The following is a 20,926-nucleotide window of genomic DNA, read 5'->3' as shown; positions in this document are numbered from 1 at the left end:
CATATATATATACGATTCGACGGTATATATATTTGCCGCCGTACACATGGCGAATCGGTTGAAGAAACCGTATATAAAAGTGCGCGTGGGGACCGTGTATGTACTCCGTATGTACGTAATCGTGTATCGGAGCTCGATATAGCCGTATAATCACCTCCTTTGAGCCCTATTCGCTCTTTCGCGCGCGCGTCCCGTCCCTGACATACCTCCGTAGTCGTTTGGAAATCGTCCTCCTCGATGTCGGATTATCCGCAAAGTAGCCCCACTATTATCCCCCCCATTATATCGCGATATTAGTAGAATATTCCTTGGTTTTTTACCTACGCGAGCTTGTTCTGCGACAAAATTTTTCTGAACAAATTTAATATCGGAAACATTTTTTTGCATACGCACCGTATAATAAATGCAGTAGTTTGCTAACAACGTTGAGCAAATATCTTTTGTGAACTACGAATCGAATACATCGAATGCAATAATACGACGCTTTTTCCCGTGCGGCGCATAATATATTTTTTTCCTCATTGTACATACGTTTGCGCGTGTTACAACGTTTATTTCCGCGAACGTAGAAATAACGTATATTTAACATTTCTCCCCGCGCGGCTAACGTACGTTCGCGCGAAAGTAGCAATACGCATTCGCACGTCCAGCCGCCGTCCGGTGGCGCACTAGCTGCTCGAAACGTTCGGCGGTTTAAACGAAATTGCACTTAATAATTTACATTAATCGATGCTCAATAGCCTATAGGAAATGCTAATTGCGGGCGGGTAATCGCTAACAATTAACGTTCACGCGATTACACAGCCAACGTCATTGTGTTGCTCCGTGCGTACACTCGGGCGGCGCGGCGGCAGCCAGGAGGAAAACTGCGACGTAAATGGGAATTAGTAACATATTCGCGCGAACAAACAGAAACACACATCGTAATGCGCGGTGCTTTCGCGGCGCACGTGAAACAGCCGTAACATATCGCACGCATCTGCGAGTTCCCGGAAAATCCGCGAATTGCATTACGGAAATGGAACCGCCGGTTTTATGTTGTTCGTCGACTAATACACGCAGCATGTCCCTCAATTCTCATCATTAATATTAATGAAGGTCGGATATGATATTGCTTTTTCTTATTTCTTTTCTATTTGTTTAGCGTTATTTATATTACCGCAATTTTTTTCACAGTATTATATATATCGAAAATTTTCAATATTAAACAACGTAATTTTCTAACATAAAATATCGCGCAAATTAATATTCAGAGGAATTAAAAAGATTTACATACAAGTAAAAAAACTCAATTTTTAATTGCGCTCTAAAATGTCAGTTGCTGACAAATTTTTTGTCATAACTGGAAAGTTACTTCGACGTTTTGGTAAATAAAACTATAAAAATCTGTTATCATGAGATTAAATGTAAAGTCTGCGAGATATATTCTCGTTTAAAACCGTTAATCCATTTTATGCCATCAGTAAGAAGCCCATTAGTGAACCACGGCGTGTCGCCGGTGCCATATTTTTCACGATGAAATAGATCGAAAGCGATAACGCGGCAATGCCAATTGTCGTCATAATTAACGTTATTACCGCGAGATAGGTGCATTAAGATTTTCTGAAATAGAGCTGTCACTGGATATAGTTATCTCGACACCGTCGTCGCTAACGTTACTGAAGTATAACGGCCATATATCATTCTGTTCTCTATGAACCTAATTTCCGCTCGTGTCACGCGTAATTTCGTCTACTTTTTCAAGAGCTCCCCAATCTCTAATTAGGGGTAAACGATCAATCATTTGGTCGCGAGGTAAATCAGAGGAGGAGCTTCTTAATGAGACGTGTATCACGGACCCCGGAAACTTATTTCTCTACACTTAAGTGTCCATTAAATCAACTTTTGCGATAATCGTTATTTTCGTCTCCGTTTCTTGAGCATTTTGTTTCTGTGTAATGAGAGAGCCAGAGACAATACAACATATCTTATCATATGAATAAACAATTTATTAATAACATCAGTAGTGGATCAAAATCAAGAAACATATGACATTTTCACAATCATCAGATACTTTAAGCATTTAATTAACGCGATTTTAATATCATAATTAAAATATTACCTTCATTATTTGACATTTCATATGATCGCATCATAAATCAATTTACATCTCATTAGATAAATGCCTTAATCCCCTTTGTGAAATACGCAATCTAGAAATGATTTGCGAGCCGTGTGATTTTTGCTCGCGACTATTGCCAATTGGAGATTGACACAAGGAAAGTTTGCGTTTCGCGGGAACGGGGGGAATTTTTCGAAATCCGCTATGAAAGTTGCCAATATCAGCCATTGTTGGTGCTGAGCTCGATCGGAGTGTCTTGATAAACGTCGCCTCGTCGCGACTAAACGCGGCTCTAAGGAGCATTCCAGTCATGCGTCACGGAGTTAAGGAAAGGGCGTGCTGTCCGCATTGATTTACGCGGAGGAAGATGGTAAGCGAGAGAACGAGAGGAGAATCGCGGCGGGGTTGCGAGACGGGAGGAAGAGGAGGAGGAGGAGGAGGAGGAGGAGGAGAGGTACCGAAGAGAGGGTGAGCGGAAGAGGGACTAGGAGGACCACCGTAGTCGTAGAATCCGTAGCCACGTGATCGGAATAGTCGATTCCGTCCTCCGCCTTTCGGCCCTCCGGAGGGAACCTTTCCTCCCGCGTCCCGCGATCCGACTCCCACCCCTCGACCGACCACCCCCCCCCTCCCGGCCCCTCGCACCACCGCTATTCGTCGCCACCACCCACGCCCGGTCGCGTGGATACGTGGTCGAACCGCCGCGAGGACACCGTATAATTATCGGATGGCAGGTAACTCGAACGCTCTCGCCCGGTTTTAATTGGCCAATTATCGTGGCGCGAATAGATGGTGCCGCCGGTCCAGATAGGCGTGAAACTTTTGGGGTGGCCTGCTCACCGAGCGACACAACGCGACTTTCTGTGACGAATATCTCTCGGCAAGGAGGGTGCCAACGCGCGCGCGGAAACGGGGGTCGGACATCGGGGGTGGAGAGGGGCGAGGGGACGGGGGAGAAAAGGGGGGCGGAAGGGGGGACGGGATGCATGGGCATCGGGAAGAGAAGATCGAGGGGGTCCACGCGTCGATGTATGCGCGGACAGCGCGCACGCCGTTTACCCATACCGTCGCTTGCGCGCGCGCGCGCGCGCGCTTGTACGCGTACATCCGTGTGCGACGGATAGGATCGGGATCAGAATCGGGAGTACGAACGGGCGCAAATTGGTCACGGCTGGTCTGCCCGATCTCCCTGCCGAGCGACTCTCTCCACCACCCCCCCCTCTCACCCTCTCACCTTCAGTGGCCTCTCACCCCGCTCGCCCGCTCGATCGCTCTATCAACTCCCCCTCTCAGCCTCGCGCCGCACTCGTGCTCTATGTCTATCTCGCCAACTAGCTAACATCCCGACCTCGCGTACCGTTTCGGAACTATTAGGGCCCCCCTTTCCCCTCACCCGCCTGAACCCACATCACTTTGGCAGGTAGAGTAATCCACCGGCTCAAAGCTCACCTGCGCCATAACGATTAGGGGAGGCAGGGGGAGGACTGAAATGAACAGGGACGTTTTCCGGTGTTCGATTATCAACAATGAGATCGCGTCGCGATCTCTTCATGGAAAATACGTAATCAATGCGCAAAATCATTCACGGGGGTTTTTGCACGCTACATTTATCGCCACGGAGACAAGCGACGCATTCAGAGCACCTGGGCGGCGCGCATTGGTGCGCGTTACATTAACGGACTGAATTATTAATTACGTTTTGGCGTACTACAAATCGTGTGGCAAACAGTGCATGCATACGGAATGCACCGCAAATGACCTCGATCCATCGTACGCGTCGCTTACCAAATACATTAATTCTTCATCTTACACGATAGTTAAAATATTGATTTACGATAATATCAACAAAATCAAGACGCATCTTCTTGCAAATTTGCGATGACGCAGCTTTATTATCAAAATTGGTAAGGCTAAGAAAATTGTTCCCACATCAATTAGTGCCAAATATAATCTGCGAAATGTCCTTCTCAATCAATGATTGTAGCTGTGATTTATAAAGAGATACAAAATGTAATAAACAATAATTGTAAGCAAGCAAATTTACTGTAAGCGACGCGAGTAAAACCGCGCTCGTTTATTCGCAAATAATTGACATCAGGTTTAGAATGACGTTTCCAAGAACGGGGATCGTGAAAGCCGATATTTTTGTAGACGGGGTCTGTGAATTATTACGTTCGTCTGTTTATGTGACAAGATGGAATGAGAAGCACATAGTTGTACGATTATTTTCTCCCGAAGTCGAGAATGCAAAGGGGATTCTAAAAATGTCTCTCCAGCTTTCTCAACTGTAAATTTTTCAAAATTTAATTTGAAGTCATTAGTAGCTGTTCGAATGAGAACAATAAAAACTGACGGGTTAATTATTTTAAACAAATTGTATTTCAAGCATGCAAATGGGAACAATGATTCTTTGATCCTTGTTTCAACAGAATTTTTATTTCATAAAAATATATGAAAATGTTTAATATTGAAACAGAATAAATAAGAAAGAGACGATATCTCTCCATTAAATTTTTTTTACAAAAATTTACTTTAAATCTGGCTTAAGAACATAAAAATAAAAAGGACAATGGTAGTTCTGGAATAACCGTATGTGCAGGGCAAGCTGCGGTGTGTACATAATATGCGATTAACAAAACGGTTGGACTTGATGAATAAAAGGTCTATTATCGCATTAACTATGGCGCCCGTGATAATTAGTTTTCGCGGAACACGATAACACCGCGATACCTTCTCGCTCGGCTCAACTACCGCGCCGTTACCTCGCTCAAGCGCTAATCAAATAATGAGGTGGTACAATTGAGGATTAGCGCAGCCATTCTTAATCCAATTTGTCATCTAACGCGATCATCGCGGTGATCGTAATTTCGCAGGACGAAATATTCGCGTCCACCTCGGCACGCCGGGCACGCCAATATAATTCTTGATCACCTATAAAACTATTCCAAGCTCAATCGCATTTTTCAATGCCCCTAACAAAGTTCGATCGCGCTCGAAACGCTCGCTGCATCACCATGTCGGCCATTTATCTCTAAATACAGTCCTGGAACAATGCACAACGGCAATCATTAAAACTGTCAAAACGCTCCACCGCCACAATCTTCCGGCAAAGCGTATGTATCTTTCCAATCCCGCCAATTTCCTGGAAAGAATCGATCACCGCGACAATAGCCGCGTTAGTCTCGCCAAACAATTGGTCCCGCGCTAATTCGATGATGATCGCGGGGGGGGGGGGGCGAGAGGGAGTGATGCTGAAGAGCAAACGAAAGGGACGCAAGGGGGAAGAGAACGAAGAGAGATAAGCGGTCAGAGGGAAGCGAGGAGAGCCGAGGATCACACAGGAGCAACGGAGAGAGTGGTGCATTGTTGACGAGCGAGAGAGGGAGATATCGGTATTGCAGACGCATCCGTCGGTTACGTTCGATTGGCTGGCAGGGCGGTAGGCCAGCAATTACCTAAATGGTCGGGTAAACAATATCCATGCGCCGAGTTAAGAGCGGAGCGGTAGCAGAGCGCCGGCTCTCTCGCATCAGCCCGTCCGTCGGTCGGTCGGTCGGTCGGTCGGCCGGCCGGTCGTTCGGTCGTTATGTTGGTTCTGATTTGATCGCCAGCCGCCCACCACTCCACCATGGTTTCACCGTTCAGCGCGGCATGAGAGGGAAGATATCTGCGCGCCGTGTACCTACCACGATTATACTCTCCACCCTGTGCACGAGAGAGGAGATCGCTATACACAATCGTCGGGGAGGCTGCGATGCGCCGCCCCCGCCGCCGCCGCCGCCGCCGCCGCCGCGTCGACACAACGACGATCATCGTCGAACCCACCGAGCGTTTCGCGATCGCGTATACATGTGGCGAGCATGCAATTCCTCTACACGTTCTGCTTTCCTTCTTTCTTTCTCGGATGACGTGGCGCGTGGGTACGGAGGGAAAGGTGTTCCTTCATCGACGCCGCTCGCCCGAGTCGCTGTGTGGTGGTTAAATCAAAGACAAACCACTTTAGCCGGTCCGATCGTGAAAAGAGGCGGGATGACGCGAGGGGGGGTGCGAGAGGGCGGAGAAAGAGAGACCGCGGGGTGCGGTGGAAAAGCGGTACCTGTGTGTACACATCCGAGTATCTGGCGAAAGCTCGCCGCGGAGACGTCTGCACGCGGCGCTCGTCCGCGTGTTCGTGCCTCGTCCATTCAAGTCGCGGCTCACTCGTGTACGTGACCGCTTCGAGTGTGTGTCATCCGTGCTACACACATCCGTGCGTATGTGTATGCGCAACGATGCGCACGCGACCAACACAGAGGCGCGCGCGTTCTCGCGGTTCTCGGTTACGAGCGTGTAAAGCACGTGTGTGCGCGCAACCCCCCCGGTGGTGAATCGTCCGGCACGCCCATTGGTGGCCGACGGGAGCTTTTCCGACGGTGCGAGCGGGGTTAACCACGCCCAATCGAGGCGGAACGAACCCCCTTCCTCCCTACTTTCGCCGTTCCACTCGGACCCACGGTGCCGCCGTTCGTGACGGCTCTCTCCTCGGCGCTAATAATACGCCGATATACCACCAATTCTGCCACCATGGCTCTACACCGCGGGACTCCCGAGAGTGGCTGCTACGGTACGCGCGTCGGCCGGCCAAAGACATTGCTAATCGCGCGCCCATACTGTGAGGGATATCCCTAAATCGCCACGATTTGTCCGTCGTCGTGAGGGCCGTCGACAGATCCAAGTCCGATATCATATCGCGCAAAGTCGCAAGTGCTGTTCCGGTACACGTCATCGCTGCGTCGGGTTCAATAATTCGCATTTGTTTCGTTTTATTGCGGCGTATTGAACTAGTGTCGTCGTCGTCGTCGTCATCGTGCCAAGATTAGTGACGTTCAAAGAAGAAAAGTGAAACGCGTATGATGGATTTGCGTTTGATGTGTGCCGATAGATCAAGATCGGCTTGAATAGAGGTGAATAGAGTTGCGATCAAAGAAATATTTCAACGGCTGCGAAGAAACTTGTAACTTCCGAGGGAGCGAGGATGAAGGGACGCGAGATTAGATAAAGATAGATCTGCTTTACTTTACGGGTAATGTGGAGGATGCAGGAAGGCAGGACCGTGTCGCCTCTAGGACCGGTCGTCCTACAACGAGAAGAAACCGACATGCGTGCCGGTCTATCGTTACCGCCGCCGGAGAGAAGGCCGGTGTTGCTCGTACGCACAGAGTCCTTCCCGCGGTACGACAGCGTGCGACAGCAATCGCCGTCGAGTTCGCCGATCCTGCGATCCGTCACTGCCATTGAAAAGGATCAGTACCACGAGATAGATCCAGCGGGTAGGGAAAAGCGGAGGAACGACGAAGAGGACGAAGAGCAAGACGAGGAGGAGGAAGACGAGGCGGAGGACGAGCGAAACGCGACGGCCAGGAGAAACGTCGTCGTCGATGACGAAGACGACGAGGAACAGGAGGAAGAGGAGGAAGACGAGGGACACCAACCCGAGAGACACCGAAACGGTAGCTACCACGAAGACGGGGACATCGAGGTTGACGTCTGTCGCGAGGACGTCGACGAGAGCAATCCCAGCAGCCCGGTGGACCTCACGGCGCCGTCGTCGAGAGGCGTCGTCGCATCCGAGCAGTTCGTTCATCCGTTCACCAACCGCGGGGTGCATTCTTTTACCTGTGTGCAAAGTGGCGGGCCCACCGGTCACGGGACGTCAGTGTACATATCCGGGCACGGCGCTACTGGCTCGACCGTCATGACTGTGTGCACTTCCGGTAACGTGGCGCGCACCACCACCGGCACGTCGACAGGTAGCATCACCACGACCGCTACCAGCACGGTGCAGACGAACAACAAGCGGTGCCTCGCATTCTCCGTTGAGAATATCCTCGACCCGAACAAATTTACCGGTGGCCGCGTCGTGCATAATCGCGTGCAGCATCGCCGACATCGACGCGCCGGCAGCGTGCACGAAGGTGAATAACAACAAGTTCACATGTCACTCTTTTCTCTCATTCTGGCAGGCGGCTTCTCCCGGGCCGCTTAATTGACATTCTCGATTACGAAGATCCGACGCGGATCTGTCGCGCAACGCGGCTATCTCGTCAGATGAACTAAGAATAACCGAACGCGTGACGTCTTAAGCGTCGCGTTTCAGTCAGGATCTAATTGGTTGAAACAGAAAGAGACAAAGAGAAAGGGAGAAGTCGACAGGCAGACTTAAAAGTCGTTCTTTCAAGCTAAACTTAATTTCTTTGACTTTAATTGAAAAGTGAAACAAAGAATTTTATTGCCGCGCAAATATTTATCATAAAATAATATTAATTAATACACATTTTTCTATTATTTTGCAATAGACACTTATTCCCAATGAATAACTCGCTTGTAAATGATAATTTCTCATAGTAAAACATGGTTGCAAATTTAATCCGTCTTTTGTAATTTTAAAAAATAAGCAAAATTAACATTAGATGAAAAACGAAATAATAATTTATAATAAAAGAAATGTTTTATCTGCACGACACTCGTGGAATAATAGCGGATTTAATCTATTAACTCGAAGATGGAGAATAAATCTTCACACATTCACACCATGCGATATTTACGGGCGAAGAAAAGTCGGTATTTCCCGCGCTGCCGCTTTCTTTGAAGTTTTCGTAATCGCGTGATCTCCCAAGCGATATTTTTTCGCGTCCGGCGTTCGCTCAACTTGCGTCTCAGCCCTCTTGATGCTTCGCTAGTCCTCTTTCGCTTCTTCCTCGTTCTAACTTTAGACATTAGAAGGAGGACTTCTTCTCCGACGATCGTGCAATTTTGGGAGCTGTCGGGCTATTTGCGTGTACGACGATACACGAAGATTCCGGCAAAAGTGACGACGTAGGGATATCTCACTCAAAACGTGAGAACGAAACTCTTCCAGCGTCTTATTAATGTCGTTCCCGATCGTGTTAACGCGGTCGCGGAACGATACGTATGAGCAACAGGGCTTCGCGATGCAATAGGCGCGAGAAAATTGCTAGAGTACATATATAATATATATAGTTGGATGTGTTTGCGTAGCTTTATATATAAATACTATTAAAAAATTACACACGAACATCTCATTTAAATTCTTCGATATACAATAATATTAAAAATATATTTTGCAAAAAATATATATTATTAGTTATTAAAAATTGAAGAGGATTCGATTAAACAAATCTAAAATGAAAAAAAAATTATAATTATTAAATTATCTAGAATGATACAATAGATAAACTTGCAGATATAATACATTAAAATTTACGCGTTGTTTATAGTTCGTCTGCCTCTTCTATTTTCTTATTAATTATTACTAGTTTTAATTATAGATTGTAAATTTGATAACAAGCAATCGCAAACGATGATGAATGACACGATGAATAAATTAAGATTTAATTGGCTTCACCTCTATTTGCGATATTTTATATTGCGCTTGCCAAAAAAAATAACCAAGAATAACTTATTGTTAGCATAGAAACTCGCGTTACCTTATTACTCATCTAGATCGTATTACCGACACGTGTAAACAATTAAATCGATCTCAATTTCATTGGCGTTACAAAGCAATTTTTTGCCGCCCTTCTGAATGTACCCTCGACGCACGAAAACGACGGGAGGAATTTATCGGTGGTGAATTGTACGAGTTCGGTGACCGTTCGTCGCAGAGGATCTCAATTTCACAGTTGACTTTCGAATTTAATGGAGTCTGGCGGGCAGACGCGGAGAAGTGGTCCTGCAGGCCGATAAGGGACGGAAGAAGCATCCCGAAGAAGGGGTGAAGCGAGGCAGAAGCGGACAGCACGAAGGCGAGCAGGGGAAACGACCGGGCGGCGACGGCGGCGGCGGCGGCGGCGTCGGCGGCGGCGGCGGCCTGTCGGAGCGTGACAAATTGCTCCGCTAATCTGCGTTAACCAGTCCTTGAACCCCGTCATCGTCGTCCCTTTATCCCGGTACGGGACACCGGGTGCTTGCGAAATCAGCGGCTCGACGGACAGTCCAGCCGCCGTCGTCTTCCATCGACAGACGGCCAAGGATGTTTATACCGCCGAGCGAAGAAGGAACCGGAAAAAAAGCAGAGGGTGCGGGAAACCGCGCGCGCACGCGATGGATCGATCGCAGCCGTCGAAATCGAGATTACACGATTGCCGGCTCATCCATCTTACCGAGACGGTCGCCGCTTCCCATTAAAAGTGCATCAGACCCAAGCCAATCCGTTTCGACTGCCGCTACCGGGATCTCTTCGCCACCCCCGCCGCCTGGATTCGCCGACGGAATAATATCGCCGGTTGTTATGATAATCGCGCAGCATCGCGCCGTATCGCACCGCATCACGCCAAGCCGCCCAGAAAATTGGCTCTTCTGCATCACAATGACTTCTCTCTCTCGCTCTCTTTCTCTCCGTCCTTCCTTCTCGTTTACGTACGTTCTCTCTCTCTCTCTCTCTCTCCCCCTCCCACCGCCTCATTGTCGCAGCACCCACGAAAGTCACCCCTCCGAACGTTGCGTTCATGATCCGAGATCCAGGATCTTCCGCTAGATTTCAGCGAAATTTATAATTATCTTACGTACGCTTCGGAAAAGCCCGAGAGATCACGCCGATCCGCGTATCGCCTTTTGCAGCTGTTACGTTCGTTATCGGGAATGAGAAAAAGAGAATGAAATAATTTTTACACGATTATAAGAGACTTTGCAAGCGAGATTAAATTGCTGCTTAATATAGCTTTAATTTATCCCGATTTTTTACGACCTAAAAAATATATCTCACAATTTATGCTATTATACAACTGCAATTATGACTGCAATATATCGAAATATCACTTGTACGCAATCATTAGAAATCTCCATTAAGATAAATCGCGAACACGCAATCCATCGCCGCAAGCGGTGCGAAAGCGATTGGGGATTTTGTTTATTGCGTATTCCCCGATCGTGCCACTTGTCGTTAAACACTGTCATTGTGTTTAATGAGGAAAACCGAAATGAGATAAGTATTCCCGTGTCTGCTGCTTTGTCGCAGCACACTGCGACGGCGGCGTTCCCCCTTGTGTGCCCTTAACGTACCCCTCGGGGACTCGGCATACATCCCCGATCGTTTCGCTCGCATGTAACTCGCCTGATCGTGGTTAATGAAGAAGATCTAAACGATATGAATGGTCCACCCATCGGCGATCCTGTCGTCATAAAAACGTAATGACAGAAATGACGCGATCTACGGTCGTTAATTCCCTGATGAACTCAATTAATTTCACGTCGTCGCAGCTGTCATACTAGGCGACGAAGTGACGTTGATAATGCTTCTCTCGAGGAAACACTTTCATTACTTTTCTAGAGCCACTCTGTCAAGAATACATATTGCATCTTGTAGTACAAAATATTAAGTTTAATTTAGGATGTATCTTTCATAAAAATAATTCCCAATTAAAATAATTTGGATATAATAATTCTAATTATTCTAATTAGAATTTTAATTAGAATAATTAGAATTATTAAAATTATATCTCACATGACAATTAACTGATCACATTCCTGTTGAATATATTTTTCCAAAATCTTGTGCTTTTAAGAATTCTGATGGCTTTAAATTACATTTAAATTACTGTAAATTTGAAAAACATTTAAATAAACGATTGAAACTTTAACGCGCGCCAAATCTAAAGCGAATTAACGTTAAAAACAAAAGGAGCGATAAAAAATTCAATTATTCAACATACTTGACTTTATTAAAGACCGCGGAACGCTTTGGCCGACAAAACAGGACGTGATCCTCGGTGGAGCGCGTCGACGTGCGGCGACGAAGCGGGAAGAAGAAGAAACAATATAAATTACGCAATTCAATTAGACGCAATCAATCGACACCGGCACAGGTATATCTCGATGTGGGGAGAAGGAGGGGGGGGGGGGTCGCGTTATACGAGAACGGAGAACGGCGGTGTATAGTCGATCGGAAGAAGGCCAAAGAGAACGGGAAAGGGACAGAGAGATGGGAAAGGTAGCCGCTTGGCGGCCTGTACGACGGGGCAAGAACGATCGCGCGTTAACGAGATACAAATCCCATTACGGCGTAAACCTTCTCGATCCGTCGCCCCCTACGGACTTCCAACCCCCAGGCACTGTGCTAGGCTGCAGGCTATGGGCCACGAGCCACGCCAATTCGGATAAAGTCTCGCTGTCTCCCTCGCCCCTTCTCACCCCGCCTGTCTTGCCCGCTTTCTCTTTCTCTCGCTCTCACTTACCCTCCGCGGCCACACACCGTCCTCGTTGCTTTCCGTCTATCCTTTCTGTGTGTGTGTGTCTCTCTCTCTCTCTCTATCTATCTATCTCTCTCTCTCTCTCTCTCTCTCTCTCTCTCTCTCTCTCTCTCTCTCTCTCTCTCTCTCTCTCTCTCTCTCTCTCTCTCTCTCTCTCTCTCTCTCTCTCTCTCTCTCTCTCTCTCTCTCTCTCTCTCTCTCTCTCTCTCTCTCTCTCTCTCTCTCTCTCTCTCTCTCTCTCTCTCTCTCTCTCTCTCTCTCTCTCTCTCTCTCTCTCTCTCTCTCTCTCTCTCTCTCTCTCTCTCTCTCTCTCTCTCTCTCTCTCTCTCTCTCTCTCTCTCTCTCTCTCTCTCTCTCTCTCTCTCTCTCTCTCTCTCTCTCTCTGTCTTTCTCTCTCTCTGTGTCTCTCTGGTTTTATTCGGCAGGCTATCCCCACTCGCGGTATCCCAGGGGCACCCCAACCCCCACGGACCATAGCCAGGGAATATCTGTCCCCGGGACATCTGCGTGCTGATTGAATCTCCAATCTCCTCTCTCATTGAGCGAACGATTGGCCGTTCTTTCTCTCTTTCTCCGCATCTCTCTGTTCCTCTCTGCCTCGCGTCCAAATCGTTCAGTTAGCAGGCACGATCGCGACTCGGTCGCTCGATCGGCCGCTACGTAACTCGGCTCTTTACGAAAGGCGAAGGAACTTCGCTAATAAATCGTTCAAAACAAATTGAATTAAGTATAGTTCGAAAGGCGATACGCATTTATATGATTGTCCACGGATCTAAAATTGACTGCCAATGTCTAATACCATGTTTGCGCAATCGTTAAAATGATTGATAATTCAAATAACAAATTAATTTTTCTCGGTGTGCGCAAATATTTGTCAATAGAAGTCCTTAATTTGAGAATATGTGTCGTACTTTATAATATTCTCTCACAACTACACCTTCGACGAATTCGAAATCGATTTTCTTTCAACGCAAATTGAATTGGATAAAAATATTTTATGGTGAATGGAAATAAATATCCAGTGAATCTGAAAGTACGTGGTGAATGTCAGAATCATCTCACGCGGTGCGAACGCCGCAATTTTGTTCCCCGTATAATCAATCCTCGTCACCCGACACCGACCCGTATCATCGCCTCTTTCTCCGCGGTTACCTTCCGTCACGTGACACAAAAGTGATCCCGTGATTATTATTTTCAGATGGGGACTCGCGGGGTGAATTCGCCTGCGGCAGCGGCCAGGAAGATGAGGAAGGCACACCGGACACCGTCATGGAAGAAATGGAGGAGGACGTCGAGGAAGAGGAGGAAGACGAGGATATTGAAATGCGAGTGGTCGATCAGGACTCCGGCAGCGTCGGCCGGGAAAATACGACCAGCAGCGGCACCAACACTGCCACTTCGAACTGCAAGAAACGACAGTCCTCGTCGTCGTCCACGTCGTCGAGCGGTGTCCAGGTACAAAACTGCCAGGGTCAAGGTCAAAACGGGCAGAACGGCACTGGCGGCGGCGGTGGCGGCGGCGGCGGCGGCGGCGGCGGCGGCGGCAGCGGTGGCGGCGGCGGCGGTGGTGGCGGGGGTGGTGGCGGGAGTAGCAGCAACGCAAGCGGCAAGCCTAGAAGGGCGCGCACGGCCTTCACGTACGAACAGCTGGTTAGGCTGGAGAACAAGTTCAAGACAACCCGTTATCTGTCCGTGTGCGAGCGTCTGAACTTGGCGCTCGAGTTGCAGCTGACGGAGACCCAGGTGAAGATCTGGTTCCAGAATCGGCGCACGAAGTGGAAGAAACAGAACCCAGGCCTGGACGTCAACAGTCCCACGGTGCCGACGACGCCGCCGCATCCGTCGCCGTACGCGCCCGCCGCCTTCCTGTTCGCCACGCATCCACATCAGCACCCGCTGCAGCACTCGCACGCGCATCCGCATCCGCACGCTCACGTACACCACCCGCCGCCGCCGGTACCGCCGCCGCCGCCCGGCTATTATCATCCGGCGGCCCCACCTTACCCGCCGACGGGACCGACCTTCTTCGGCCATCATCTATCAGCGACATCCGCCGCGACTGCGTCGGGTCCGCCGACCTCCACGCCTTCTTCCACCGGCCTGACTCTCTCGTCCCATCCGCACCCGCACACGCACCCGCACGCGTAGCGAACTCGGCGATGATGCCTCGTGCCAGCGTCTTCGCCTTCGTAGTCCTCGACAAGGAAACGGTGGGCTCGTGTGAGCGCTTGCGACCGCGTCAAGAAAAGTACCAAGAGAGAAGTAAGTTGCGCACGCCTTCTTCAGCTCGTGGACTTGGCAAACATTTTGCTCAACGGCCTTGGCGTTTCTCGGTCATTGTTTTCTCACGATAATCACAATTGTTTTTTACTAAATCGGTAGAAACGCCATCCGCGTTGTTGTGTGCGATAATGAAATGAGACGATCGTTTTGAAAAGAACATAAGTCCACAATTTTCGCAGGTCGAAATGTTTAATATAATTTTTTACAAGCACTAAATGAACAAATAAATAATAATTGCACTGTGTACGAAAACAAAACTACATGCATTCATCCAACTTTTATTCCACTCGAAAGCAACATTTGTATAATTTAGAGATTATTGAACGGTTTCATGTCCTGGACTTATGTGATTTTCCGGATATAGATACTACGAAATGATACCTTGTCGTGTTTCGGGGTAGCAATTTTTGTTCAATGTTTAGAGAAGAAAAATGTTAAAATCTAATTAAGTATCGAATGGTGTAATGTTTTCGTTTGTTAGATCGGGCGCGTAGGTAGCCGCGATGTTATATTTTGTCTTCCCGTTGCACACGTGGATCGACTCGATAGCATAATCGGTTTATGTGGGGTGATGTTCGAAAAAACGAGCGTATCATTCAGGCGCGACACTGGCCAAACATTTAAATTCCGTGCGTATTTGCCTCTCAACGCCGATTTTCGGACAGTGGCGGAGAGAACGACACCTTTTTAAAACGAACGCACTCGTCTCTTGATAGATAACTTCGACAAAAAAAATGAAATGATAATGGAGTAGAAGGCGAAGCTTCGTTAAAAAGTTTTGATTACTTCGGCTTCTCCAATTTGCACTCATCTTTTCTCATTCGCGAGCTTTACGTCGTAAAGGTTGAACGGAGTCATAAACTATCGTAACATTGCTCGGAACTGGCGCGAGTCATTCTTCATCTAATACGAAAATGAGACTTCGGTACTTTTCTCCAAGCAAAGTAAAGTAACACGAACACCCCGAGTCCTTGTCGTTTTCTCACCTTTGTAACATATTCCGTTCGTCGCCGCGGTTAAGCGACGAGGAAAACTCGTCTTAAAGGGAAGTAGATTTTATCAGAAATGCTCTTAACGGTAAGGTGTGTGTGCGTGAGAGTGGATGTGCGAGTGTGCATGCGAGAGCACGACGTTTGCGATTGTGGAGAAAGAATTAGTGAGCGATGTTTCGCGCTGATCGCGCGAGGCACGCTGCGGAACGTAGCGATCGTTCCTGTGTAAAATAAAAGTCATACGTTACGCTCGTAAAAACCTCTATCCAATGTGTATAAATAAGAATAATCCCCGCTGCACGTGCGATGAAGAATAAAGATCGATTTTGCTTACCACACTCGAACCGTCATGTCACCGGCAACATCTCGCATCATTCACGTTCTCGCGTTAGTCGCGGCATAATTCGCCGCCGGGTGAAATTGCAAATTTCATCTCATCTGCATGTCTAATACTGTAATACCATCACACAGTGAGTGTCATTTAGGTATTGAAACCCGTGCAATGTCGGTGTGAGTTCAATTCTTGCTAGTAATTTTTTATTATAAATAAACGCAGAGAAAAGGCAAACGGAGAGAAAATAAAAATATATCTTTTTGATCTATTTATATAAAATCGAAAATTGAGCTCACCTCGATTTCGGTTTCGATTCCTGACATCGAGATTTAACTTCCCGATAACGAGACGCGTATTTCATCAGTAAGTCGAATCAAAATCGATCTATTGTCACCCAATAATTTCTAGCCCTCCGATAGTTTAGTTCTTGCAGCTTCTCAACGCGACGAAAAAAGATCCATAAGTTCAATTAAGGCGACACGCTGAAAGCCAATTGCTCCGTATCACAGTATCACGGAATCTCAGGGATCGTTGCTGTAATTGCTTTCCTACCTTCCTTGCCTCCGGCTCGCCGATTACGTTCTTTTTTCTTTATCAGCCCTTAACGAGCGGCGATCGCTCGTCTGTCGTTTCCGATAGCACGGCCCGTCTGATTTCGGGCACGGGAGAAAAGTGGCTGTCGTTTTTGCGGAAGATAAGGGGAAGTCGAGCAACGGCCGCGAAGAGGAGAACGAGAAGACGCGCTAAGTGAACGGAGCCATTAGACGACCGGATGGCAGTTTTGCGTTACCCGTTCTTTGAGAGACCTGCGCTTTCGCGCAGTCTACCACGCGTAATTCCGACCACACAGTGCCGTCTTGTTCTTGACTTCCAAAGGCAGCCACGTTCAATTGACGGAAAATTGCTCGCGCCTTGCTTTGATGCTGAAATTAGAAGCTGCGCGACACGCGTCGTCGGTGATATGACCACGCGCTTATGCTCGTCTTAATTATGAATTGAAGGTAAAAGTATCTCTACACATTAGTGAGACAAAGCGACTCGTTAAGTGCCGTTTCACTAAACGTCGCGAGTCTCTTGCTTGCTAAACCGACAAAGACTTGACTGGGTTTCTCGGAAGACTGATTTCTCGCGACTTACGCATGGAAGAAGGTAAGTGTTGATTTGTAAATTACGAAAAACATAATTGCACAGTTTTTTTGTCATTTGTTAAAAATTTTTGAAAATATTTATTTATTATTTGCAAGTATTCGAACATTAATTCGGTAAAAGATATTGATGGAAAGAGTGTTGATAATGCTTTGCAAGCACAAAAATAGATTTTAAAAAAATATCTTATACGAAAGAACAAAGGAACAATTTAGAGAAAAACTTTAAAACCTGCCCATTCTTCCGTTTTTCTTATCTCGACTCCTCCATCGGACCTTCCGTCGAAACGATGGGTGTTATCGGAGCAGGAGTCAGAGGGAAGTTAAATCGACGCGAACGGGAATACGAAAGCAGAGCGATGAGAGAAGGATCCGCGGGGGAGGGGAAAGATGATCCGAGGGCGCTCAAAAAGGTAGGAGTGGCTGTCGGTCGGTCGCCGGACGATTCTCTCGAATTAATTCTTAGGGGTGGATTTGGGAAAGGGACCGCCGCCGCCGCCGCCGCTTCTGAGGGGTGTGAGTGGAGCGAGTGGACCGTGAAATAACCAACCCCCGCGCGACACTCGCACCCTCCCAACGTTTCGAACATCGACAGTGGCGTAACTTCGTTATAGACTTCTGTATGCTACGGAGACTCTTTTTCAAGAAAACTCTCTCTCTCTCTCTCTCTCTTTCTCGCTCTCTTTCTCCCTCCTGATTTCACCTCTGCAGTCGCAGCCGACGTAAGAAGCACTTAATTAATAACAAACGCCGCGCTCGTTACGTCGCCGAGCGTTATGCAGCTAAGTGGCTGCGTCTGGCAAATTTATTTCCTCTGCTTAAACATCGTCGCGGAAATTATCTTAATCGGCCCTAATCTAGCTATTAATTAGGCGCGTTCTATATTCAGTTTGCAGAGATCTCTTAATTGTTCCTGCAATAATTTTGAAATATTTGTGAAATATCGCGCAGAATACTGTACGCAGTCGTATTTCGAGTATACAATGTGTTAATATCTCTACTATATATAACTTTCACTTAATTGTGATTGCCTTGATATACGGAGTGCGCGCACAATATTTTTTTTCAAAAATTAAACTTAGAGCTCTTTTCCATAAAAAAAAATTAATCTCTAAATACAAATTCTATTAAAAGAATTGAACGTTGAAAACGTTAAGAAAAGGATAAAATAACTCGATAATTCATGCAATTGAAGCGTGAAAGGGAAATAACTTTGACGGCGTTCGCACGAACATTGACGGGTTAAACAGAGTTGTACGCGCTGTGTTCTCGAATTCGTATGGGGATTACCCGCTTGAGGTCGTAACGCCGCACGCACCGAGAGCAGCAAGGCACGCCACTGCAGTCAGTCCGTTTCAGTTAAGCGTGTAATAGTTCAATAGCTGTCGCAGCCGTGTCTGCGAACACGCCGAGGCTCACTACTGCGTTTCCCCACGCGTATAAACGCATATTTATACGAGCGTTTAATCGCGCATTACGCTCTGCGGTATTTCTCTATACATTTCGCCTCCCCTCGTCAAAGCGAGTAATATTATCGCGCGGGATTAATTCCAATTTTTTTTTAGACGCCGGATTGCTAACTGACACTCGCAAAGCGGGTGCGGCGAGTATCCAGTCCAATTAAATTATTTTCGATAAACCAAAATTACATATTGCCATTTTTTAATCAGATCTCGTAGTTTTACCAATTAAAATAACTAATTCTTAGTAATTTTTTATATTTTTACGGCTCTACTTGATTAAATATGTCTTTACATGACATTCTGTAATATTGAGTATTTTTCAAGTAAATCTCAAATCTTACAATTTTACAAGCTTAACAATATTTCATACTTTTCACAAACAATAAAAGTCCGCATCTTTCAACTCTGAGTTTCTGAATCAATTTGGAGTAACCTATTTTTAATAAAATAATTATCTTTTATATAAATAACAATTTTTATCTAATATTGTGCAGACACATCTACCAAATATGCATTTAAGAATCTTCTCTCTCTTTCCATTTTCACGCGATGTTCATGCACTTTAGCTTAACCGGGAGATAAAAGCTACTTCTTACTGGAATACGCCTCTCGATACGCCTCCTTCCACCAAGTATCCGTAGTTAAATCGGATAGCAGGCCCCGTAGACGAACAAAAGCTTCAGCGGATCGATCGATTGGCCGTGAGCCGTTATCTTTCACGTCCGCGCTTCTCTCTTTCCTTGTTCAATCTCTGTCATTCTGTTTTCTGCCACCGGAACGTCTCGATTGTCCTAGGTATTACTGTTACAACGTATGTATGCGCGCCAGGGGAGATCGACGATTATAAGCTCACCAACTCGCGTCGTTTCGCGCATCGTTAGTTTCTCTCGATCGACGCATCGGTTCGCCTTCGTCGGAACTAAATAGAGCCTAAAGATAGACCTTAATACGCTTTTCACTTCAACTTTATTCGCCAAAATAATAATTAAGAAGTTGTGAAAACATATTGCGCTTGATCAAGTTTTTCAAAAGGTATCTCTGAGAAAAAATTTATTCGAAATTCTTTAAAAATCTGTGATTCTCTAAAAATAACAAATGCGCAATATAACAAGAATGTAACAAATGACAATTTTATAACTTTCAGCTTTATTTATCAAAGAAAGAAAAACGCTTGCGTATATCAATATTAATTAGTGCAAAGCATTACCTAAACTTTACTTTATTATCTATTATGTTATATCTAGGATCATCTATGAAACGAACAGAAACAGAGAATTACTATTTAGAGTTGCTCAATCAATTGTTACCGTTACGAGCACTCTTAACGAGTACAAGTCCAATAAGTGATTATGATAATTAACTCGTCGCGTGCGTACGAGTACGCCGACGTACACACAGTCTGCTTTATTTGGCCGGGAGTAGACAAGCGTGTGTTGCGCGCGTATTCGTCAGCACGTGCGACGCCGATGCGTAAGTGTATAGGTGCAGGCAGGAACGGAATTCGGTTCGACCTCAACAGTGCAAACAGAGGCATTGATTTCACCGCTTTCAAACACCCCCTAGCAAAGCGTCAGTCGCTCGGGGTGGTCCCTGCGCGCGTACGTGTGTGTGCGCGCGGGAGACCTGCGCGTTCAGACGAACTTGCGGATGGCTATGTGGACGAGAAGGACGACAAGAACGGTGGCGGCGACGACGGCGACGACGTCGACAACATCCAGCGTTCCTTGTCGACGATGCGGCCCTAATAATAATGCTAATTGAAATCAGCACCGTCACGAAAATCGGTAGCGCAACCCTCCGGGCTTCCACGCTCGAATGGATTGCGCACCAAATCGGATACCAACCTTCACTGTCTCCACGAGCGATTAAATTTCAGCGATTTGGTTAAAATGTAAAATGATATTCATTAAAGTTTAATAATTTTGTCATTATCGAACGTATCCAGTGTCGCTTGATTATGTTCAAGCTCGCAAAATTTATCAAGTATGTAAGTAAAAAATAATTTTGCAATTCGCTCAAATGCGCGGTATGCATAAATACTTGAAAAATATTACATAAAAACAGATACTATAATATTTCTCTTTCGTGAAAAAACTGTGCATACTTTGACCTGTTATTTTCATTGTAATTCAAAAATTCTACGAATCGCATTTACTGAAATTAATCATTTTTATTTCAGCAAGCTGATTTTAAATAGTGCACAAAACCGACATTATTCGAGAATTTAAATCTCATTTGATATGTAAAATTTAGATTAATTACATTTAGTACGATTTTACGACTACAAAAAGACGAAAAATGTCGGAAAGCCACAAGAGCCTTTTACTAAATCAGATGATCTAACGGTTAATTGAATGCCGA

General features: G+C 46.4%; 1 protein-coding gene and 1 long non-coding RNA gene across 3 annotated transcripts in view; one reads left to right on the top strand and one right to left on the bottom strand.

Moving 5' to 3' along the window:
- The first annotated feature begins 6,449 nt into the window (after window positions 1–6,449).
- Window positions 6,450–18,206, top strand: LOC105675507 (uncharacterized). Its single transcript, XM_067355790.1, has 2 exons — window positions 6,450–8,055; window positions 13,547–18,206. The coding sequence occupies exons 1-2, from the start codon at window positions 7,167–7,169 to the stop codon at window positions 14,494–14,496; spliced, it is 1,839 nt and encodes a 612-aa protein (XP_067211891.1). The 5' UTR covers window positions 6,450–7,166; the 3' UTR covers window positions 14,497–18,206.
- A 1,335-nt stretch (window positions 18,207–19,541) lies between these two features.
- Window positions 19,542–20,926, bottom strand: part of LOC137000278 (uncharacterized) — a 65,771-nt gene continuing 64,386 nt past the window's right edge. For both annotated transcript variants that reach the window (XR_010890571.1, XR_010890572.1), the window contains one exon: window positions 19,542–20,306. This is a non-coding gene — a long non-coding RNA (uncharacterized lncRNA). The remainder of the gene's footprint in view (window positions 20,307–20,926) is intronic.

The sequence above is a fragment of the Linepithema humile genome, chromosome 5 (assembly GCF_040581485.1).
Source record: "Linepithema humile isolate Giens D197 chromosome 5, Lhum_UNIL_v1.0, whole genome shotgun sequence".
NCBI lineage: Eukaryota > Metazoa > Arthropoda > Insecta > Hymenoptera > Formicidae > Linepithema > Linepithema humile.
Note: the sequence above shows the minus strand (reverse complement) of the source record. Positions and strands in the feature narration are given on the sequence as shown.